Genomic DNA, 25,919 nt, shown 5'->3' with positions numbered 1-25,919 from the left:
TGGAGCACAATTTTAATTCTTCATTGATCGATTCTCACCGAAGAGTCTAACGGCGTAGACGCCAGTGCGTTGCCGAAAAAAAACTCCTCATAGAATTTGGCTGGTAAGAAAAGATTTACTGCTAATAATTAATTAATTAATAATTTATTACTCATACATTTTGTTTTTTAAATCTTAATAAAAAAACAAGAGAAGGAGCTTTAGGTGGCCTCCAAGGTCATAGGACCAGAATTGAGCCACCATCAAATAACAAAATGTATGCCAATAAACATAAAATGCAGTAAATGATACGTGAGTGTTTTCGATAAATAACATCAAAATAAATTTTCAGCTTTTTCCTGAAAGAAGAGCCAGTCTTTAGCAAGTCTTAGCATTACATTTGAGGTTTTATTTTTTTTAATTCTAGCGGGCAGTAAATTAAATATCTTTGGCCCCATATAAAGAAACATCGTTTATAGAAAGTTAACTTGGGTCTGTTTGCTACTATGAATGACTCAGGTTTGCTATCCTTTGCTGCTGCTATCCTTTTCATCAATTTAATTAAATAGGTTTTTAATTTTCGAGTGAAAAATACGTTTCGCGGATAATTTCGATACAGTACGTCATTTTAAGGACTTGAAAGTGATACCTTCTATCAAAACTCTACGTCGAGTTCATCCTCTTGAATAAAAACGCCGATGGAAGGCGTAAGGCGTCATCTAAAACGATACCAACATTTATGCCTTTTATTTACGTGGTGGCAGTGAAAATGGGTGGAAGAATTATTCGCTGTTGAGGTTAATTAACTTTCATTTTAGTGTTTGCGGTAGTTTTCAGATGTTCGTTTACTGCACTAACGTGGTTATTATTCCCTGCCTATTAGCAGCAGCCAAGTAAATACAATTTCAATTTCTTACACGGATGTGATAAAAAACAATATAAAAGTCGTTTTCTGTAAAAGTACGGAAGCCTTATGTCCTGCACAGCTGCCACAGTGTTAAGCTACGAAATATTTTGCAATTATACTGTAATTATATTATAAATATAATATCGTTGCAATTCAATTCAATTTATTCAGTCACCATAAGCATATGCATTATGCATGGCTTTGTCAATATATTACATGTTTTACACTTCATATAAGTAAAAAACATTTTGCACAATATCAAAACAATATGAAAAATACAATACATGCAATTTACAATTTTTTTGGATTAGCACATTTCAATTATACATTTAAATTAGTTTGTATAAGAAAATCATGTACACTTTAGAATAATTTACATAAAAGTAGTTGTTGCAAACTATATACAGCAAAAACTTTCAGGACCTCTCACTGCCATCATTTATGTCTATCGAAAGTGCTACTTGCTGGGCGATTGAAATGGGATAGGGACAATGTTGCCAGTGAAGCCTTCGATCATGTGTTGTTAGAGCAAATCATTGGCTCCAACATCAAAACCCTTTCATGGGGAGCTTGCCCGGTATCACTAGCATGACTCGCCCCTTAAGTCGTAATGCGCATGCGCAACCCCAAGAGACTGGCTGAAAAACCATGTCACGAATGGGCTCCTCAGGTTGTAAAATAAACAGTGTATCGACAGTGGTCCGGGTTGCTGTTACAACTGCCGCAAAGTTGAAGGCCCTTTACTGAATGGTGTTCAGGAGAGTATCTATTTGCATTTATTAGCGAAAGGTCCCGCGGTTTGGTCTCATTTTCCCATGGGACGTTTTGTTTATCTCCCATTCTCGACCGATATTACTACTGAATGGGTATTCATCCAACTCCCCGTTAAGATTGCCGAACGCTCTGAGCTTGCGCTGAAATCGGATCGTAAAATCTTTCGACGCTGAATTCTCTGGCTAGGGAATGGAATCTTAGTCGACTATTCGACGGAATGGAGGTCATAGCATATGCATCTCACGTCTGAGGGGGGAATTTTGCTTCACAGTGGTGCGCGTTAAGAGAAGGCTGGAAGCCGACGCCGGGTTTCTCTCCATCCTTCCTTCCCTAGGATTTCCCTTACAGCGCAAATTACCTCAGCTGTCGGTCACCTCCTCCAATTACCATTTTCGATTGTCAACTCTTCGTAGAGTTTGCATATTTAGCGTAGTATTAAAATGAACACAATTCATTTCTTTTTTGGATCGGACGTGGGATTGGGGATCGCATGACTTCTGCTTAAAATAGGTTGCGACTAGTTCGTCAAATAATGATTCCCTTCGGGCATCATGATATGGTATTTGGAGGTGGTGAACGACAGGTGAGGTAAATTTTCCCATAAGGGAAAGATGACGAAAGGGAGGGTGGAGAGAAACCCGGCATCGGCATAAGCCTTCTCTTAAAGCGCACGATTTTGAGGTAATATTCCCTCCTCATACGTGAAATGCATATGCTATGAGCCGAGATCCGTTCCGGCGAAGTATGAACGCGGATCAGACTAGATTGGTGGGTAGACTCCAGAGAAATCGGCAGTGCCTACATCAAGCGAAGATCGATTGGGTTTCTGCTCCAAATCGGCACCGATAATGTGGGAGCGGAATTTGAATTTGACTCCGTAGGACTTCGCGATTCAGAGCAAATTATTAAATACAACCGACTTATTGTATTAATAATACAGGTTTCATGGGTGATATACTTCGATGATAAGAACCTAAATTGATTCCATTTGCATACAGGCAGCTCAATGAACATAATTTTTACTCTATTTTGGACCTTTACTTTTACCATATGTCTATTAAATCCCGGGAATGTCTGGTGGCAATTGCCCTCTCGTCTGCTTCCCACATTTAGCCTATCACTGTCACGTGTTTACCATATTGGCTTCAGCTTCGTCTACTGCGCGGCCACGCTACAAATATGACTCTCTCTCTCTCTGCCTCATTGGCATCAATTCATGAGTATTTGCTGTCGAGGTGTATGGATGAAATTGTGCTCGTAAGAGGACGCATATCGACCGATCTTTCTTAGGTACAGATTGCTCCCTCATAACTTAATGAACAAATTTTGAAATTTTCAGGTTGTGTAGATCCTGTTCCTGTCCAGAATTTGCCTGTATCTCAAGTATAAAAAAAATAAATCTGAGAAAATCATTAAAAGGTATTTTTTTTTAATATGAGGTGTAGGAAAACGTGTTTGCCGGCCTCATTGCGGCGGCATTGGTGGCGGCGGGGTAACGTTCTCGCCTGCCAAACAAGAGGTCGCGGGCTCGAGTCCCGCCTGGGTAGGTTTCCCCGGTCCAGGTCATGGTCGTTTGTGTACGCTTACTTGTTACATTTGTTGAACACCCCGGTGTAAAATGGCCAATAAGAGCTGTATCCGGTGGTTTGAGAATAAAATTAAAAATAATTATAAATAAAACAGCCTAATTTATATTCCCAGTATATTTCAAGTTGATAGCATAAGTTTAAAGCGAGTTACCCGTCACCGAGGGAAACCATATCATGAGGAGTGATGCGTCCTCTTAAGATGACTTTATCCCTCCCTCTTTACCGGTCGAATTTTGCCATTTTTGGGGCATATCAATTCTTAAAAACTCCCGCTATCAATTTGAAATATTTTGAGTGTATTGAGTAGCCTTTATCGACACTAACCTGTTTATCAAAAATAAAATATAAAATATTGAAATAATTAGTTTGATAAATAAAAAAATAATGCAGAAAAGAAATGAAAAAATTGCTTAAAAGGAAATAGTTTAAAGTTTTGAAATTTTAGATGCAGGCAAATATTAAGCAGGGCTTATTTTATGTATCGTGAAATTTTCAAGATCATAGCCGACGAATCCACCAATCATTAACAACTGGGGAGTGGTAAACTAGATGGCGCGGTAAGATCTGAAACCGGTAGGGTAAATAAAATTTCTACGGAATGTTTCCTAATTTTATTTCTTCCATCTCGAATGTAGCCATTTACCTGTAGTTCGATCTAAATTGCCTTATATTTAATTTTGCGGTGGAATTTCTTCGGGATTTTCCAGTCTACGCCCATTTCTCGATCACACCCACGCGATAAGAGCGGTCGTTGTGCCGTGGGGCTGGTTGATCACAATATGCTGCATGCTGCCCTGCTCCACTTTCCCCCTGGCTTAGGAGTGGGCAAAATCATAGCAGTGATCGTGAGGAATGAGTAAGAATGGATGTATATTACATATTGCGACACATATGCTGGTGGAAAATGTACATATTACCCTTCTAACGGGGTTCCATTCTCTAAGAAAAAGGTGGGAGTGCACGAAGAACCATATTTTGTCCGTCCTTGTTCTTCTTTGGATTCATCTGTTTCGAAATATGCTTTCCAGGTCTACTGCGCCGCTCTTGTGCACTAGATAATATTAGTAAGGGTGCACTAGATAATATTTCCATAAACTTTGGATGTATAACGATGGGAAAAGAATATTATTTGACGAAACGTATTAAAAGAATCATCCCCCATGACGATGTCACTAATTTGCCAGGGGGTTGACTCCCTGTTCCCCCATGATTGGTAAACCCAATACCCAGGACGGTAATGAAGTGGCATGGTGGCCATTCTACCAGAAAATATGTATAGTGAGGAAATTTCGTGTTTTGTGGATAGTCATGGAATATTTGGGAAATTAGAAATTTATAAAAATCGAATATTTTTCAAGAGTCAAATGGTGACGTTTTCTCATCGTCAGAAAGAAGGAGGAAATATTTTGAATAATGAACGTAATTTTAATCAAAGAAATCTTTTGGATGGTAAACATCCTTTGCTCTGCCGATAGGCATTTCGATGTCTCATATGTGGTCACGGACTCATTGTCAGTGAAGCTTCTCTCGGAATACGATCGGTGTTTCTGACGTTATGCGCTTGTCATAAAATTCATAGAATATTTGTTGGAATTTTCAACGGTATGTCATTCGGGTAACGCCTCGTAATTGTAAAAATTCCTTTTCAATCGTAATTTTCATTTATTCTATTTTTGGCAACAGCATTCTTTGATGACACTTGATCATATTGATCTCAACTGTGTAGGCGTCGATATTCCGTAAAATAAAAATTATGAGCCAGGGTACCCTTGTGTATTGGAGTACTTGCCGGATCTCTCGAGCTCCTATCTAGGCTCACCTTTACTTCCCTGCGCTTGATCGAATCCTTTTGGCCCACTCGTAGGTCGAGTTCTCGGTGCGGCATTCGACCCGTCCCGCAGTCAAGTGGACTCGCAGGCAGCCAGCCGTTGGCGCCGCGAACCCTTCCTCTCGTGTGGAGCGGAGAAGGCGTTCGTTGCATTCCCTCACCTCTGGGCATCCTTCGAGACCTTTGCACTGCTGTCTCAGCGAAGACGACAACCTAGGTGCCTGCTCCACTGCTGCTATTTCGCTCTTTCTCCTCACGAGAGTTTATTTATATTTTTTTTATACCTCTCAATGAGGAAATTCTTAACTCGCTCGGGGCGGGGTCGTCGAGAGAGCTAATGCTTATTTTTCGCACCCTTAATGAGCGCCCTTCCCCTTCTCGTGTCCCAGGGTCACGGCGGGTATCTGCATCTCCGCAGGCTTGCCGCGGTGAGGATTTTTAGGGCCGTTAAAGGAGGACGTGTCGAAGGATGTAACATCCAGCGAGCAAAGAAAATAATCATTTTGTTAACTGTGCGATTAAATAATAATGAAGCTAGCGTTTTCCACGTATATTTTTTATATTATATTATTCTCAAACCACCGGATACAGCTCTAATTGGCCATTTTATACCGGGGTATTTAACAAATGTAGCATGTAAACGTGCACGAACAACCATGCCCTGGACTGGGGAAATCTACCGAGGCGGGACTCGAACTCGCGACCTCTTGTGTAGTAGGCGAGGACGTTACCCCGCCGCCACCGAGACCGGCGATTTAAATTAATTTAATTTTAAAATAATATAAATTTAATACGACGAAAATTTAATTTAATTTCTATGTCCTAGTAAAGGTAGTCGTGTCAGGCTCAATTTGACGGAATAACATAATAAAATAACAATAAAACTGGCAATTTTCCACAAATATAAATTTAATACGACCGGTTTTGATGTACTACTCAATCACATGGTCTGGTCACCGGGAGATAGTGGTCTTAAGATACAATTCGTTAGTGTTAGTACATGGAAGCTGGTTGTATTAAATTTATATTTGAGGCAAATTGCCAGTGTTATTATTTATTAATTATATTATTCCGCAAAATAGAGAGAGTAATTAATTATATTGTTCCATAAAATAGAGTAATTAATTATATTATTCCGCAAAATAGAGAGTAATTAATTATATTATTCCGCAAAATAGAGGCAAAAACTGCTACCTCTAATGTACGATCTCAAAATCCTTTTTGAATATGTTAAAACCCTATTGACAGTAATCCCAAGGTATGCAAGTGAGTGCGTTGAGTACCTCTTTTTTGAAACCAATTTGTCCAACAAAAAAAATAAACAAATTAGTGGTCATTCAGCTTTTTGAAAAAGTTAATAAATGGGAATATTGAGGCTCAAGTGAAAAGTTCTGTTTTTACCCCCGAAAAACGATAGCGGAGGTAGCGGCCAAAACATGTCTGACGTAATTCCTTTAACCGAGAAGGAAACCAGAGTCATTTTTCTGCAAACTATTTGTTACTTTGGACATTTTTGTAAGAATATGAAATGATGTGTACCGGGTTGTGCAAATGAGTGCTAAATCAAGAAATGTGTGATTGAATAGTATTCCTAAGATCGATAAAATGTGACCAATTAACTAATTATGCCTTCTTAAAAATCTCATTTTTTCAATTCAGTACATTAACGTATGATGTAAATTTTGGTCTGGGTCAGAACTTCCATAAAAGCATGATTTCATTTTCGTACCGCGGGTTCCATAAAATAACGGAGCAGTGGTTATGAGTTGAATTTGGGAGCGAAGTACCCTCTGGAACGTCGAATCTCCGCTCTGCTTCGGTCCTCATGGCATGGGATACTTCACTCACGGAAACCTGGCTAAAAATTCCAGTTCTTTTAATTTTCTCTGAGACGATGCAATTGAAGGAAGTTTTTGGTTGAAAGGAAAGCCAGGCATATTTAAGAATATTTTCTACCGACTTCAATTTACATTTAAGGGTAGTAATATTACGTTACTAACTTGCGATCAAGCATGTAGGGCAGGGTTTTTTCAATGCGAGGGAACAATTGTCACATTACTATTGTATTTTTGTTTTGACGACCCGGTAACCATTGGGCAAAAAATAATTTCTATCTTATGTTTCCCCACTTGCCAGAAGGCCTGCTTCTCCTCACCAGGGTGTACTTCATTTTTGGCTCATCATTTACATTCCTCAAAGCGTACTTAAAAATTTACTTCATGCGTGACTGTCCTAACTTCTTCCTTCTTTTTTCGGCGTCTGTTAGATTGACTATTAGATTACATAAAATGATACTATTATATGAAACGTAAGAGGATTTTTTCACGGTAGTCGGTAAAACTACTGAATCGATAGCTCCCAAATATGTACCATTGTTTCTTGCCATGAATGAGAAAGTTTATACTGGACATATTTTATCTGAAAAGTATGTAAAATAATTTATATTTAAAAACATTTCATTAAATTTTGTAGTAAATGTATTCAATTATTTTTAGACTAATTATTTCTCTTATTTTAGACCACTTCCTCTATTTGCAGTGAATTTCGTGTTTCACGTTAAGGTCGCAAAAACTGTTGCTTCTTACATTGAAATGTAATTATGGTCCAAAGCAGGTGTTTTCAGAAAATTTCATTGCTATGTTTTCATTACAAAAAATCACAACTTCCACTGAAGAGCATCAAAATTATGCAGTTTCCATTCATTAAAAACAACTTATTTTCTTGGTAACCATAGTATTGGCATTAGGCGGGACCATAATTATCATTTTATCTTGAATGTATGCTTTATGCGAAAATAAACGTAATTTATCATTTTTTTACATTATGTCAAGCTATGATTGCCCCAGCAATTGGAAGTTGAGATGAGTTTTTTTAATGGCGGGATATTATGAGAATTTTATATACTGTGATTATATCGCACAAACGCCATTATATCCATCGTTAAAATGCTGCTTTCCAATATCGGATTGTGAGAGAATTTAGATGTAAACTTTTAGTAATGATATCAAAGTCTTTAAAATTTCCAAATGGGCCTTTTGCGTAGGAGAAGACCCCCACATCCTTGATAAACGCAATTACGGAAAATATTATATTAAACCCTTCAAGAATCACTAATGTATTGAAAAAACACGACCCGGGTTTGATGACGTAGTTACATCTTCAGTAAATATATTAGTGAACCTTACTAAGTTTGTTCTTCCATTTTCCTTAATGGAAAGGTTTCGCACAGTTAAGCCTGAAGTTATCAGTTATAAACTTAATAACCTTGATTATTTGGACATGATAGGAAGCTGAGGATTTTAGGTGGTAGCCATTTAATATGATTTTTTTTTTCATTTAATGCGTATTTGTTCATTTGAAATTTATTTATGAATTCTTCAGTGAAGTATTTATCCATCAAATTTACAGGAAAATAATATCCCCATTTAGTTTGGTCATGTTTTGAAGTGACTCCGTAATTATGATTTCACTCTCAAAAACCCGAAATTATTTAGGGGAGAATTCATTTTCCATGACGTGCGCCTGACTACACTGGTCGTCTCTAAGCACGTTCTACGATTTCATGTTCCCCAACTCCTCGCTGATATGATGTAACGCTGCGAAATAATTGTCGGTGATTGTGCGCTACGGTATTGTGGGTCCTTGATTCTTTTTTGTTATTCTTGGACAATCGTTGTGGTCACCTCTGTGATCCAATAAAGCGATTAGGTTATCTTTCATTGTCTGATCAACCATTAAAAACCGATATCTCTCTGATTACTCGTTGTCATTGACGGGCCCTTTTAATCTTAATCAATTCGTTGACCCTATCTTTCGTGTACAGTTATCAGCGGGTAGTCGTTGTAGCACAGATCTTGCTCAGGTTTTTTTGGCATTAATTCCTCTTCAAAGGCCTTATCTAATTACTATCTGTTGGTTCGTCATTGAATATTTGAAGTATATTACTAAGAAATATGTAACTTTATTTGGGTGAGTGATATTCTAGATCAATCTTGACTCCTCTTAAATGTTCTTGCTTTTGCTTTCATGATTACTAAATTTTCTTCTCCTGAATTTCGCAGCCTTTGAATTCACAGTATTTGCACGTGGCACGACTTGGGATGAGTCTGTCCAGAGTCCTGGAGGAAGGAAATGATTATTCATCCGTGGATTTCTACTTGATTCTATCGATTGTTTCTGTGAAATATCAATGTTTTACGGAGAATGCAACTTGGCGATGATATTACAGATGCTGTTGAAATCTTCGGGATCTTTTACTCGGGGACGACGATACACGATGACGTACCATTGCCCGAAAAACATGGATCTGGCATTCATTTGTGGAAAATTTGCTCATCGTGTCCATAAGAAATGTCTTTCGTTGTTGTTCTCAGTTTTTGCTTCTTTCCTGTGCCTCGGAGATCCGTCGTTTTGAAAATACTTTCGCGAAACCAATGCGTTCACAAGCGTCCCCTTTTTGTCGAGGACACTCTAGTTTCGTGATTTCACGTCGTTAATTATCCGTTCCATTCAGTAGATGTGCCTCCACCATTCCCCGCCTTCTCTTGTCCGTGCCATCGTCCCCTTTACTCGTATCCCTGCTCAACCGAAACCTCGGCCTTCCCTTTCTCCCTCGCCGACATTTTCCTTACGCGAGCCCCAGTCCCTCGTCGGGACGATCGGAAAGTTAGATTTATCCTTCGCTAACATGCATTTGAATAATGTTAACGTAGTCGATCAGATTGGGGGTATTTAAACGAAGAAGTTTTGTTTTAAATACGATACGGTTCTGCATATATTTTAAAAATTTATTTGTTTATTTTGATTAAATGTACACGTAGAGCAAGACTGCAAATTTAGAGTGCTCTTACGACGACTAAAAATTAAATAAATTACATTCATTTTGAGACTAATAATTAAATAAATATCATTTCAATATGCAGTATAGAATGTGTGCGAATTTATTTTAGAGTTTTTTTTCACCTACAGCTGTAAATGCTTATTATTGTCAGAAAAAACTCAAAACATGGTTCGTAGTTAAGAGTTCAAGCATTCAGTTGTTAAGTGTTAAAAACATGACATGCAGCTCTAATTCGAAGGAAAAGGACCAATCTGTGCAGCAATAACATGATATGTTTATTTTTGGGTCAGAATCTACTTGAATTCATGTGGGTAAACTTAAGCAACGTTATTTGGAAGTCATTGTTTCCGGAAAATCAACACCAACATCACAATATTTCGTAAAGATCTCTTTTATTATTAATTTCTGTAGTTATAACCTCTAAATTTCCTCATATACCTTCCAGTGACTGCAGCTGCACTTCATTATTGTTCACATTGTAAGAATGTGAATTTAAGAAAATAATATTGTCATCTACACGCACTTGATTTGATAGAATTTGCTTATAGGATATTATGTCGTCACTTTGACTTCGTATTTGGGGAGGTAGTTTATTTCCAGTATTGTTATTTACTATTTTTAACTTTGACTGCACCTTTAGATGTCATGTTCAGCTCTAATATATGGCTTCAGCGTTGATAGCCTTCTGGAAAGAGTGATTCACCATATCCTAGCGTATGGGTGGCATTTTTATAAGTTTTTCGTCGTTGGGAATCAGAGTTGGTGCATGGGAGATCAGCCGTTAATGTGTAGTTGGTGACTCGTCGCTCTTTCGTGCTGCGGATGACGTGAAAGGTGCGGTTTTGTGAGAGGCTGGCGTCTCCCTTCGCCCCTGCGGTCGCAATCCAATGCGATCACCCGGGGTGTGGTGGCGTCCATTAGTCGCCCGACAATCACTCTGTCCAATGCACGGAATATAGGCGGGCATGAGTCAAAATATTCAGTATATTTATTTAAGATTTTCGTAAAAAAAGTCGTTTTAAAAGTTGCCTGGATGAATTTTTTTTTTAATTTGCAAAATGTTTTTCTTTCGTGTTATAAATTTTAATAGAATAGATAATGATTTTTGTATACGTATAGCAATGAGTTCGTAATGGTTTAATGAATCTAGCTCTCACATTTCGCACTACTTATCTTTATCAACCCTTTTTTAAATGCATTTGTTTCCTTTGCTTAATACTGATCCATGGTTGCCTGTGTTCATATTTAAAAAATCCGTGAACGATCCCGATCAATTGTACAACTTTCAATATACTTTCTTCTTCTGGGGAAAAATGGAGATGATTGCAGCACGCTTTTTTCATGTTAGCATCAAAAAATTTAAATAATAATGATATAATGCTTTCTTACTTGATTTGATGGTAAATTTTGAAAGTTAAAACGATAAAACCCATATGGTATACAACCTGTTTCAAGTTGACCGTTCAATATGGCGCCTGTGTTTTTGGCTCCAGCGTTGACAATAATGTCCACGTAAATTTTTTTACTCGCCAGCCTGTGCGGCAAATGATTATGCCGCTCAAATATTATGCTATCCAGTTGACTATTTTAGAGAAGCCAGTTAACGTGTTAATTATCGGAATGGGATTTGGCGCCACTGTGCGGTCGTCATTCCTTACGCTGTCCCCCCCCTACGGCTTCGTCAATCACTCTTCTTCTCGCCGTGTGAATGTGACACATGATGGCCTGGGTGCAGCGCCAAGTTTAGCAGTTCATCGGCTCCGAAAAAGCGGCGAATGTCACCGACTACTACGTAGTTTTCCGTACCGCCATCATTGGTCATCTCTTGAACCAAAGTCGGCGCCAAAATTGTTTTTACCGTTATGCATTGTTTCCTGGTGGCGTATGTCTGCGTGTCACTATCCGCATATTCGTGGTTATTGCTCTTTAGTCGCCCCAGTGGTTAGCTTGCTCAATAGCGTGTAAGGCTTATGCCCCGTTCACACTACGCTCTTTTTACGACGGTTATGCCCGGCCATGGTCACAAAACGAGGTGTGAACGCAAGTTACCACGGTTATGCCCGGCCATGGTCACAAAACGAGGTGTGAACGCAAGTTACCGTAAACCGTGGTTGGGATTCTGACCACCGTTTTCCGACCATGGTTGGCGGTAGTTTATGCGTGTGTGAACGCAAGTTGGTTAAAAGCTGGTTAGAAAAATAAGAAGGTGAAGCAGCACCGTGGTGGGAGAGGAGGAAATAAAACAGAAAGTAAAGCATTCGAAGAGGAGACAGCCGTTCTTATTGAACTATTCGATTCGTCAGAATTAATTCAAAGGAAAGTGCTATAGATTCATTCCGTAATTTATTGTATATTATGAGACTTTAAAGTTGATGTAAGTTATGCGATATACTATAGTTCGTAGTGAATTAGCCATTAGCTCGCATTGTATTGTTACGGACACATTGAATAATCTCTATAAATATTTTGCTAGAATAGAGTAAAATGTGCGAAACTACCTTAATAAAAATAAGATGGTCACAATGATTTTTATGTTTTGGAAAGAGTTCTTTGTCCCAGTTTAAAAAAGATCACTTATGTTCATCCTTGAACAAAAGTTCCTCCAATGCCAATATAAAATACCAGGCTAACTGCTAGTTAAATATAACTATAGAAAATAAAGTTAGAAACTAAAAGTAAAGTTGATACTAAATATCACAAAAATTACCACATTGTTCTCTTATTTCATAAGTTTAATTTCAACAATATTCAAGTCACATATCTGCAAGTTATTCGTCCACCATTGAATTGAAGTAAAATAGTTTTAATTTATGGTATAGCATCAGATTGGGTCATGTCCTTTGTCAACATCAGAAAGCAATAATTGCTAAGACTGCAATGCAGCGACAAGTGTATCTCAATCCCTAATCACCATAAGTGTGCCTCAATTGAGGCTTAAGGCTCAAGATTAGTTCCTCTTTTCTTCACCTACATCAATTATTTGTCAGCACATCCGAATCAAAGGCAAGTAGTAGTATATGTTGTTGATACCAACCAAATTATTACTAACAGTCACTTTAATTCGGATTCAATAGAGCAGTAGAAAAATGCAAACCACGGTAGTTGGACGATTTGCATGATTAGTTGGACGAACACATCTTAATTAACTTCTACTTAGCAAGGAACAATTCTGGGCGACGCTGGAATGCAATATTTAATTCAAAAGCAGCTCATAATATGCATGTACGTTGAAAATCATTGAAGTTAACACAAGAACTTTTTCCTGCACATTCTCTATTTCCTAAACAGGTTATTCGCTCTTGTCAATTCATTTTTCACTTTGACTTACTTTACCATTCATCAGATGTCGCCAGTGTCTAACAATGGTATGTGTGAACGCACCCTGGTTCTGAGGTCATCTTTACGCTGGTTAAGAATGATGGTAGTGTGAACGGGGCATTAGTTTTTTCTACGATATTTTCGGTGTTTACAAAGACTTCTACCACAATTCCCTGTGTCTTGGTGATGATCTTACTTGGCGGTGATCAAGCCGTTGATATGATGCTGGTTTTGATTCCTATTGGTAGTATTTTTCCCCATTCGTCTCACTCCTAGGTAATGTTGCCTGTGATTCTCTTTTCTTTGGGATATCCATTTCTCGTGAACATAATTGGAGATATTGCATGCTCAAAGGTACTGCGGAAAGATACGGCCTGACCCAGATAAATAAGCAAATGAACTGCTCCACTACCCAGACAGAGTTCCCGTCGCTCTTAGAGGATAATTCTCCATGGAGGAAAGAGAATAAGTATCGCGAGGAAGTAGGGTAAATTAATGAGAATTACTGTGCGGCGGGGTACTCTTTTTTTAGCTGGCTGATGAAGTAATCTACCGTTCATATTCTATGGATAACTTCCGAGCACTTTCAGGGTATTAATCTTCTTCCGTTGCTTTTATTTTTAATTTTCCGCCTAGTTAGTTATGAAAATTTCTCAATTTGAGTTCCCAACGTCAGTACGAAAGCGTTACTACACGCTTCCTATGTATGCTATTTTCAATTTTTAAAAAAGTTTTTTTGAACATATATTTCCGTAGAATCAAATTCTTTTTTAAATTTCTCTTTAAATGCGTATCGAAATTCATGAGTCGTTAATGTATGGTCCTGCAAATTTTAAAGTACTTTTAATATTGCAATGTTTAAACATTTGATTTGTCGAATATAAAACGTATTATTCATAAATTTCCATGTGATTAAAATACTGGTGAACATTTTTTGTGAAAATAATGCATATTCTAACTCATAGTTTGTGTTCACCATCTGCATTTTGCAGCAAAAAAATTGTTGCGCCTAGCGCATGCAACCTATATTACTCCATTCGTATTCCACTCGTTATCCCCACCACCTCTGCTTCGCTCAGCGTCGTACGGGGGTTCACGCGTATCGCGCTGTGCTCGGAAATTAGTCGGCATTGTTTGGCAAATTTCCTCGTAATCGGTGGTAAACAAATTTATTTTTAAATACCTACGCACATATCCCCGTAAATAAATTCAATTAGCACTGCTAATTATTTTTTAAGCGGTGTAATTCTCAAAATTACTCTCTAAATTATTTTTGCGTACTAAAATTATGCTAAACCTGGCTATGCGGCAAATTTATTCTTTCACCGGATTAAGTTTAAGCTCGCAGACCGTCCATAATGATGCATTAGCAAAATACTTGCCCAAAATATGGTAGAATCGACTGGTAAAATATGGTAAAAATACTTAAGAATTTTAAAAGATCTATTTTAGATTATCCGATTTTCATTGGCTAAAGTTGTCCTGTAAGGTGTTTTACAATATTGTGCGCGTATTTTAAGTCCGCGCAAATAGTCCAGTGGTCGATTTTTTGCACTATGTACTCAGTGCCTTTTCTACTCTGAGAGAAAAAGCGAAAATAGTATTCTCTTATGCCATTTTTTGTGTAATACGCAAAATCCCGGTTTCGGCTATATTTTGGATTATAATCTTTTATTGGCTGTCTTTGAGGTCACATTGTAGGTGATTGGTTGTTAAATTTAGTAATAAAAGACACGTTTTGAGTTAGGAACATGGCGTAATTAAAGTTTTTTAATGAATAAATAGTATGGGATTGTAGTTTTTTGGGGGATCTATGAATTTAAATCGAAAATATGGTGAATTTAATTATTTTCATTATTAAAATTCGCTAAAAAATATTTGTGAAAACAAAGTCTTGCTTGAAACTCTCAGTATGTTTCTTTGGTTGATGTGTGTTTTCGTCCCGTTGGAAATTGAATTACGCTATTGCATTTAAGTCAAATTTTATTTATTTCTTAAAAATATCCGCAGTGTGGCAATGAGCGCACACCGATCAGTGTATCCCCAATATTTTCAATAGAATACTATCGCTCTCACGCCAGCGATACGAATGATATCGCATCTAGTTCCCCCTGCGGCATTATCTGTTTAATTTTATGATGGATGATTTTTATCTATCGGCATTTGGATACCTATGGCGAAAAATGGATGTCGAAACTAGATGGTCATGGAAAATGTATGACGATTTCCATTTTATAACCATTCTCCGCTCGATTTTACTATTTCGATGATCGAAACTGTAATCCATTGATTATTTTTCGCTGGTTAAGGTCAATGACGAATATCGAGCCCACGCTTACGTCGAATTTATTTCAATGTTCACATGCGTTGCTTGATGTACCGCGGCACCGATGACCGCTGCATTGTCCGAGGCCATTAACCTGGTTTTGCTTTGGAGCACGTTGATCCGAAGGCCATACGGGTCACGTAAGGCGATCGCGAAAAATGGCGCCCGTATTGAGTCGAGCTTTGTTTTTGCGATGTTTTACAATAGTCTTTGTAAATGCTCGTGCGAAAGGGTGCGAAGTAGCGTCCATGAATATTGAAGACGGTGGTTGGACATTCAACAGTTCGGGTCATTTGGAGTTGACCTCTTCCGGCCGCTTGCCATCGCTCCGTATTGAAGCAAATGATTGCCGGTGAAGAAATAAGGTGAATGATTGGCGCGAGTGTCACCAGTGGAAAACGAAATTGGGGGTGAGCCTGTGTTTAGGAAGCATTTAAAAAATACGCGTTGCATACAGGGGTATTTAACTCCTTTTTACCCTCTATATACTATATTAGGGGTTAACTCTTTTTAACCCTCTGTTTCGGCCGTTTTTTTTAGCATCCGTCACTTAGCAAACCTTCGATCAGGAAAAATTCCATGACTTATTTAAAATTTATTTTTTGTTATGTACGTCTTTGAATGCAATACTCACAAAAAATTTCAGGATCTCCTCCTAGTGTGGTACTCCGTGAAACATTTTCCCATATGGTGTGGATCGCCGCAAGTGGAGCACGCATACTTAGATTCCTTTCTATAACGTATCGTATGCTTTGAAATTGTTTAAGTTGACGCGCCTAAATGACGAGAATCTGTGTTATTCGTTCGGAATGCTCTGGGAAAAATGACGAGTATTCTTGCCATCCGTATGCGACGTGTTGAAGAAATATTTATAAAATTAATAATAAAGTTAATAAAAATTTTCCCGTGTAGCAGTAATTTCTAAACTCAATTCATGGTTATAAGCAAGTGCTAAACTTTAAGCGTAGTATAGTGTAGTTATCCGGTTGGACCCGCTATCACATGCGTATGCAGGTAGGGACAGGAAGTTAAGACTTAGTTTTGGGTGGAAATGCTTTATTATCTTGGGATCAGCTATAGTGTCGGAAAGTTATAATTTAGGAATACCTAGTGTACGCGAAGTATAAACTGGGTTTTCGACGCCGTGATCCGTAAATTTTGTGAAAGTTTTTAAAAATGAAAGAAAGAAAATCTGAAAGTGAAATGACGTGAAGTTACGCCGCGCCGCTACGATCCCTACGCCGCTAACATGGCACTAATAACGTCATCTGTACGTAGTCATGTTTCCTTAGAAAGCTATTGTTAACATTTTGCGTGCCATGGGCGTAATATTACGTCCTGCTAATCCTTGTGAGGATTGCCATGGACGTAATAGTACGTCTTTCTATTTTATTGACTTTGTTTGCGTGAAGCTGTAACATTTCGCCCATGGTACTTTTCCAGTTTACTACTTAGTGGTTCTGTTATTTCAAAAATGGATTTTCAATTCAATTTTCGATGGAAAAGGAGTTCTTTTAATGTCTTGAGGACGAAAAGTCCTCTGTAGCTACCGGCACCCTTATCTCAGCCTACTTTGTGTGAAAATTCTTCGGAGGAAAGAACCGTTCGTTGAGGGTGCAGTGACCTTTTTTGTCATCCAGGATTTTGAATGATTTGCTTGCAACAATACTTTTGTATGATTTCCATGGTTTAAATAGTTCAAATTGAGCGTAATAAAAAATATGATGCATTTTATGGCAGTACATCATTTGTTGCAACTTTTTTTTTTAATTTTTCAAAAACAGTAGGATTTCATTATTATAGTATATATTTAAAAGTTAGAAATACATGTTATTCAACTCATTGATAAATTAGAGCAAAGTTCATTTTTATTGAAATACACATCGATATAAATATATCTTTTGATGCTAATGTTTTTAAAAAATTTGCGAATTTAGTAAAAATGGCTGGAGTTTTCAGTAGGGCTTTCAAATTAGCGGTCGGCACTCAAAGTGCACTAATATCGGCACTCAAACCGGCACTAATATCGGGTCGCCAAAAGTATGCATTGTTTATCTGATTAGCAATCTTTGCCTTCCTCTCAATGAGCCAAGCTTGTTTCAACAAATGGAGTGTGCTACCCTTCCAGAGGCCGTAAACGGTTGGAAGGAAGTCGGATACTCCTGAAAGAGGCTGGGAATAAAACGCTCATATGCAGCACCCCATGCCGATGAAGATTCAGCATTTATATTGGATCATGTGAGAAAAGATGTTTTAAACTTCCACTCCGGAAAATTACTGTGGATAAAATATAACAATTGTTAGTTAACGCCATTATATTAGAATTGCAACGAAACCGAGTTATATTGATATGAGTGAGCTTTTGTTCAATATTCTCTGGTTTTACCATCTGTTAAGCCCTTATTCTGAGTGTGTGAACCCATTAGAGTCTCGTGGTCGCCTTCTTGTGGTTGAAATGTGTTGTATTTCGGTGATACGTACTTAATGTAGTGTTTACCTTATTAGCAAAATTATGTATTCGTTCTTCAAGCAGAAAAGAGCAATGTAATGCAGATAATCTTTTTGTGTATGTCTCCTTCTATAAAGTCTGCATTCGAAGGAAAATTATTTATATGGATACCGAAGAATGATTTGTTCTTCTTGAAGGTTGAAGAAACTCATCCAGCTGTGTAAATAAACCAATAAAAGTTACCACCCGCCTGTTTCAATTATCACGATTCTCTAATACTCAAAATATTCGCTACTCCTCCTTAAGTAGACGTGACGTTTGTAACTCAAATTGGGACCTTATTCAGAACTGATGTTGACTAATATAAAATTATCCTGAGGAGCCAAAAGGTGTTATTAATACCAGGAAGGTGCTTAGAAATTAATCAATAGAATTTGAATGGCAGAAAACTTAGAATTAACGCAATATGTAGCTAAAATTTAATTGACACGGACTAATAAATCGGAAAAAAATATTTCTCAACCATCATAACTGAAGCAATATTTTTACCTATTCCACCTTCATGGAAACTCTCGTGAGAAAATCACGAAAGAAACGAATGAAATGAATGAAAAATGAAAGCATGAAAGAAATGGAGAATCGCGACCATCGAGCATCACGTAATTGTGTTTGAGGGCGTTGGTACCTGCAAACATCGGTTGTCTGGTCATTGTATCTATATACTTATTTTTATTATCTATACTACATATTTATATTATATCGTTACCTGCCTTATGTAATTTCTTGTGGAGATCCTCGAGTGGCAATCAGTTGAGAGTGAGGACTTTAGAGGTCGTTGTGATAAAATTCGAAGCTGTGTTTATTTTCAGTTTTTATAAGGTGGTCCCATCGACCGATAACCATGTTTGCTCCATCTAGAAGTATTGTGGAAAGGGATGAAGTGTCGCTGATAACAAAATGGGTGCTGTGAAGTTGAGAAATTTAATGAAATGGCAAATTTAGCATTTCGGCGATAAGGACTGGCTGATTTTAAATTAAATGTCTCAACTGTGTGCGTCTCTTTATTTTTATTTTTTTTTGCTGGATGCATTCTTAAGGCCGCTTTACATGGTGAATGGTCATGCGAATGAAATCATTCGCCGAGTATAACGGAAATATTCCAGAATGAACCACAATGCGCATGATCATTCAGTGAAAATTAGAACATGTTCTGTTGATACGTAGTTTTCCGCGGCGTTGTCTAGATGATGTCTCCATGCTTCCAGGTTTCACCGCGTGGTTTTTCTTTGCGACGACAGTTCCTCCGGTATTCCAACCGGCGTCTTCAGGTCGATGAACATGTTCTATTTTGCTCGCATGATCCTGTGAATGATCACGTGATCATTCAGCATCATCATTCACCGTGTATAAGCAGCCAAGTGATTTTTTTGCTGAAAATATCAGCTGCATGTCCTCACTTAAACGCTGTGGTAATTTTGATCCAAAAATTTTACATTTTATGAAAGAAGGGCTCAAACTTGACATCATGGAACAATTTGAAATCATAAATGAATGTCTCTGAGTGTCAATTTCTGATTTCATTGGAGGGAGAGCCTGATAGTCCCATATCCGCTTAATAAAGACGACGGTATTATAATTAATTAAGCAATTATCCCCTTTTCCTGTGCACAAAGTTTTCCCAGCCCACGAAAAACCGTCCGAAGGGAAAATAACTGGATATGGTGAAACTCCTCTCCCCCTCTTGGGCAAACCCTGTTGAGAAGTGAGTACGCAAATAACTTGGTGATTAAGCTCATTTTGTTTTTGCTTCCCTCTCGCTTCTTCACGTTGTGTCCTCCTTGCAGCGTGCTGATTCACTGTGTCGCATCATCTTTTCCAATCGAATTTCTACCTCAACCTCCGTCCCTCATTCCTCCTCCTCCGGCCTTGGTTTGGTGTAGAGGAGAGCGGGGTAATACCGTGCACCATAATTTTAGATCCGCTGGAGTATGTAGTGAGCACTGGGAAGCACTGCTGCATAGCGGAAGGAAAGCGAAACCGATAAAGACTATGTGGGAACTTCTTCCTTTACGCTCGTGCATGTGACGAAAGTTTTTCTGTTTTGTCAACTTTTCTTATAATTTTAAAGACTAACTCGAAGTGAGGTAAGGGACACATGTTATTAGTGACTATATTCAAACTAGTGGTTTTTAATTTCCATATCAATGGCTATTTTTAAATACCAAAAACAAGTCCTATACATTTCTTATTTTAGGTTAGGGTTGAAAATGCTGCGTCATGTCGTTATGGGGCAATTATGTACACCTTGCATGGGACAATACCGTACAAGGCGCCAGGTGTACGGTATTGCCCCGTGTTGAAAGATAATGTCCCATATAGTATTATAACATTTCTGAGCAACTTGAGCATTAAAATGCTTATGTGAATTATGAAGGGCCTTTGAATGTGTGAGTTGCTAATCCTCACACGATCGTCGGAACACCTCAATAATGCAAACGACCTTCATCCGTCGTCAGTTTGTCTGAACTAATTTTGGATTATCATATTTTAATGCTACAATAAAATATTCAATCGTTACTAGCAAAGGATTTTATTTGATTTTAGTTTTATGTTAGCTCACTTTTATTACAAGTAAGATAGGGGGTTGGTATTATTTTAATATTAATGTTAGCTATTATGCTATGTTTTACTTATTTCGATGATGGAAGTTTAAATTACATTCTCCATCTTTGTTTTCCCCCAGTCTTTTTCGGGATCGGATAATTTTTGGAAATTGTCTCTGAACTTCGGTTCATAATCGGCTGGTTTTGCAACTATCATTATTTGTGCTATCCATTGCTTCCCTAGGACTAAGAATTCTAGGCAGAACCAGGTTCCGTAGCCTGATTTTAGTTTAGTCTTTTTAAAACTCCATTATGTAACCTCTCCGTTAAACTATAATTGCTAAATTAACTAGTAGTGAACAGAAACTTTTGCCCGGTATGTTCTTCAATTATCTTTTTATTAAAGTGCGTTAGTTATATTATTTTATGCATCTGCCCTGTAGAAACAATTGGTTGCTTAAAACTGGAAGAAATCTTATTGATTTGTTTAAATATTGCAAAATGAAACAGTGAAAATTTGAAAAACTTAAAAAATACAAGTTTTTAAAAACCATTAAAAATCGGAATCAGCCATAGAAATGTGGATACCTTGACCAATTTTGTAATAAGTGCGTCGTAAATTAAGAGATATCGGGATCGTTATCAAAGAAATGTTATCCCCTCCCTCTGATCAACCATAAACGGGCATTTAATCAGTTCCGGAGACTTTGGGAATGCTTAATATAAATCCCAGACAGAGTTTTTCGGATATGCAGAGCTGCATATATATATATATATATATATATATTTTTAACACTAGAACTACCAATGGAGTCATTTTGACTCCTCGCGATTTTTTGGAAAGCGTGTACTATTTTATTTTCTAGAACTATATTAATAGCTAAGCCTTATTTTGTGTCAAAAATGAATAAAAATCACGGAATTTCAGGTAAGAATTCAGAAAATTTTAGTCAGGGCGGAGAAATAAAAATCGCAAGGAGTCAAAATGACTGCATCGGTAGTTCTAGTGTTAAGAAACTTCAACGTTTTCTCCAGTATTTAAGCTGGTATCTTCCGGGTGTAGATCTCACCATTGTTGCCTGTGTTGTTGGGAAACGGTTGTCGTTTCTCCACAGCGTGCGGTGGTAACTACAATTTTTCTCCAGTATTTAAGCTGGTATCTTCCGGGTATCTCACCATTGTTGCCTGTGTTGTTTGGAAACTGTTGTCATTTCTCCACAGCGTGCGGTGGTAACCCGAAAAAATATTTCCTAAGCACCTAGCTAATCCGTTTGGTTAAGGTTATGCTGCTTGACAAGTCAGGAGTCGTTAATTGTTGTCTCTTCTTGCATTGCAGAATCGTCCTCCCCGGAGGAGTGCCTCTTGCTGTTGAGGAAGTCCCTCAGATCGCCCACCATGGACACGGGGTCGAAATTTGAAGGCAGCGTTCCTCACATTTTTGTGACCCTTGGAGCTTCTGTGAGTATCAGTTATGCTGATGTGATATTTTCTTGAGGGAAAGTTTATTTTTGTTTTTATGGAATAGAGACTTATATATGTTGCTCTGAATTGAATATTAGAATACAGGTTTTTGATTGGTGTTCAATTTTTTCCACATTGTAGTTTAAGGTTACCCTCTATTGTTCTTAGCGGAAAGAAATGGAAATTCAAAATATCATATTTCGCGATGGAGCACTTAATACCATGGGGATCGGGTTGGTGTGGTGGTTAGAGTGTCGGCATCCCACCCCGTGAGCTCGGGTTCAAATCCCGACGGTGGCAGATAATTTTCAGAGACTACCCGATCCCTGCTTGAATGTTGTGTGGAAGAGATTTCAAGCGCAACACTCCGTCCGTCGGATGGGACGTTAAGCCGTGGTCCCCTTGGCGCCTTTCGTTAAGAGCAGGCTAATGCCGACGCCAGGTTTCTCTCCACCCTTGCTTCCCTACCCTTCCCTCATGGCGCAAATGACCTCAGCTGTCTGTCGCCTCCTCCAAATACCATACCGTACTTAATACCTTGATACCCATGTCACTTCTGGTATCGTATGTGGAGCAAGTACTATCATTCCAATACGTCAGGATAATGATTACTGTGAAGAAAAGTACTGTTTAATATATAATTCCTTTATTTTGTTGATTACTTTTGGTAAATAATTTATAATTTTTTAAAGTTGGAATAAAACATTTATTTTTTCGCTTCGTGTACCTATTATTTCCATTGATGATTTTAAGTATTACCTTCTCTGTAATTATAATTGCCTCAATAATTATAGGCAAATGTGTGTATATATTCAGTTATAAACTAATGCTAGAGGCTATATTTAAGCAACTGTACTTGTGCAAACAGTTGCGCTCGGCATTCAGTATTCGCAGGCATAGATTGCTAAATGGGTACCGAATAGCGTGCTCATTCTCAGTGAGGTCGATAAAAGTAAGGAGACGTATTTTTCTTGCATCACCAAGCTTGAACATAAAAATCATCTAATTGGAAATTTCACTTTATTATTTAGTGATAATTATTCGTTTCTTGCATTGAAGTTGTTTGGCACCCCGCTAGATTAATTCACCAATCCTCGGCCTTGTTCCCGTTGTAACTTATAGAATCTATTTGAAATTTTTGTCGTTATTTCACTGTTCCCTGCCCTGTATTATTTCTGTTTTATTGGCATTTTACAATGAAAGATATTCCAGAAATAGTCTTGGTAATGCCAGCCATCGAGTAGGATCGTGGGCATTCAGTTAAGTGTGCTGTGTGTGTAAGCTATCTACAATTGTATTTTACTCTATATCGACCATTGAGAGAGAACGACATTGGCCCATTGCTAATCATATGGCCTTGCTGACAGTTAAAAATATGTAATAGTGGATTTAGGGGTGCTTGGGATATTTAATTGCTTGCAATTAACAGATTTTCATTTCTGTAGGTTAATCTATAGAAATAAAAAGCAAATATAATTATATATTCTACTCTGGGGACGAGAGATTTTAAGCAATTCAACTTTTATCACCGTGGTACATCTAGCATCTACTTTTAGGATTGTGTTTGTTACTTAACAGTGGTTGGGTAATTTCATGACTACATCATTCAGCAAATATGTTTAGAGGGTGTGAATGTGTTCATATTTAAGTGGCCTTAACGCAACGAATACGCTAAATTTACTTGGCTCTTCGAAAATGTGTCCTCGTGCTCTTTTATGCCTGAAATTTTAACCACAGCTCGATAAAAATCCTATTAGCTCCAATTTTCTTGATGTGGTTTCTTAAAAAATATAATCATTCAGGCGTAAAATATGGTGAAACATCGCTTTTGCGCGCCCGCAATAGAAGTTCTGCCGCAATTAATGTCTTTTCGTTCATCCCCGACGACTTGTCCCTGTCCTGTGATCGGTTTTACAAAATTTGAAATGGTCTTCGATTTACGACTGGCTACGGAAAGGTACTTGGTGGATATCATAAGTACCAACTTCAACAGAAGTAGTGCGGAGTAAACGACTTACCGGTGCTAACGGTACGTCCAGCTTACGTAGTAACAAGCAGGGGCGCAGCTAGGAATTAAGGCTTGGGGGGTTAGGTGCAACTAATACCGGGGTGTGTGGGGGTATGGAATACCCACCAGGATAAGCGGTAGGTGCTAGATTAACAAATTGCGGAATTTTAAGGTAAATGGTTCAAAATGGTGAGTTTTACGGCTTTCTGAGGGATATTTCATTAATATTTACGCTATTCTATTAGTAATATCAATCCAATTGAGTAAAATGGATTAAACATAATAAATTCTGTGAGCTATTGGGGGGTTTAACCCCCCTAAACCCCCCCTCGCTGCGCCACTGGTTACAAGTGCATTCTGACGTACCGTTCCTCGTATCGCACTACGCCTACCTCGAAGTAGACGTAATTTCTTCTTTCAGTGAATTTTTTTCCCTCTTGTGCATTTCGAAGTTTTTTCATCAATTTTGAAGCGATTCCTGTTGCAATGTATTTTTATGTGAATGGTGAATTACGCTTAAAAGTACTGGCCAGCGACAACGAGGCGAGTTCAGCGCACTCGTAACCTTGAGTACTTCGTAAACGATATGGACTTAACGTTACCGTAAAGATTTCATCTGTGGAGTCATAGTGATGAACTCGAGAGAATGAAGACGGTCCAAACGTCATTTTGGCCGGGTGCGCGGAACGAAAAATAACTTAGTTTTGCATTAGCAACATACAGACCTAATAGCATTAAACTTCTAACGACTATTTTGAAAGCCTGGAAACACATCATAGAGAGAAGTAATTTTGGCATCTCAATTAGTTTTGTAGCCACAATTCCGAAAGAATTATTCGCTGAAATTCAATTTCTGAACGTACAATGGATTTCTAATTAAAGCTGAAAATTCCAAAAATCACTTAACTTAGAAATAATTTAGATTTTTACAGGCCTTTTTCATGAAATTAAGTCAGCGGTCTTTGATACATTGGTCTTCGAACTCGGGAAGCAGAAATTTGCTACGGTGGTAGGTGTACTTGATCCAAATTATTACCCCAAATTTTAGCGCCCCTCCTCTCCGAAATATATTCCATCCCTCCAAACCCCACCCGCCCTAATTTTTTTCTGGCTGCGACCTTGATTTAAAAGTTTTCACTGAAAAAAATGCTTCCGTCATGCATGGAGACTTGACAGATTGTTAATGCTTACCCTCAATTCGCATTTTCCCTCTTCATTCTTTTTTTTTCTTTTACGTCACGAAAGTGGAAAGAGGTGTTTTAACTGTATGTCTTGTTCGTGCATATCCTGGTGGAATAACATGCGTGGAGGATTTAAGGCTATACGAGCAATGGGAAGAGGGGATGCTACTTGCGCGTATATATTTTTAATCTAGACGATTTAAATTTAAACTTTTTAATTAAAATGAATGGACAATTTGTTGGAGGATAGGTTGAAGCTCGCCAGGCCCCAGTAAGGATCCTCCAAAGCTTTTGGGCCCATAGTTGACAATCTAATTTGCCTTTGCCGGCTGTGTTAATAGCTTCTGCCTCTGCTCATTCTTTTACACTAAAAGAAAAATGCCATTGCGTTTTCAAGGCATAACTTACCAAAATTTTACTTTTTTCTTCCATGTTTACTTTACAACTTTTTAGGCAACTTTTTGCCACGAATTAATTAACGTAATAGTTTTTAAATTATTTTAAATATTAGAGAATGTTGATTTTTAATGATAAATATAATTTAAAAAATCGAATTATAAAATGAAGTCAGCAGCTTTACTTGCTCAAACTTGGTGATTAAATGCACCGTTTATCTTTGTATCCGTGTGTCTATGGAATTTGTTCAAAATTTGGCT

At 37.9% G+C, this 25,919-nt stretch overlaps 1 protein-coding gene across 5 annotated transcripts in view; it reads left to right on the top strand.

Moving 5' to 3' along the window:
* The window catches only part of LOC124171757 (glucose-6-phosphate 1-dehydrogenase), a 184,759-nt gene that overhangs the window by 145,510 nt on the left and 13,330 nt on the right, over positions 1–25,919 (top strand). For all 5 annotated transcript variants that reach the window (XM_046551050.1, XM_046551048.1, XM_046551049.1 and 2 more), the window contains one exon: positions 21,950–22,071. In XM_046551050.1, coding sequence (XP_046407006.1) covers positions 21,950–22,071 — 122 coding nt within the window. The remainder of the gene's footprint in view (positions 1–21,949; positions 22,072–25,919) is intronic.

This window comes from Ischnura elegans, chromosome X, assembly GCF_921293095.1.
Source record: "Ischnura elegans chromosome X, ioIscEleg1.1, whole genome shotgun sequence".
Taxonomy (NCBI): Eukaryota; Metazoa; Arthropoda; class Insecta; order Odonata; family Coenagrionidae; genus Ischnura; species Ischnura elegans.
This window is presented reverse-complemented; position numbering and strand designations above follow the sequence as displayed.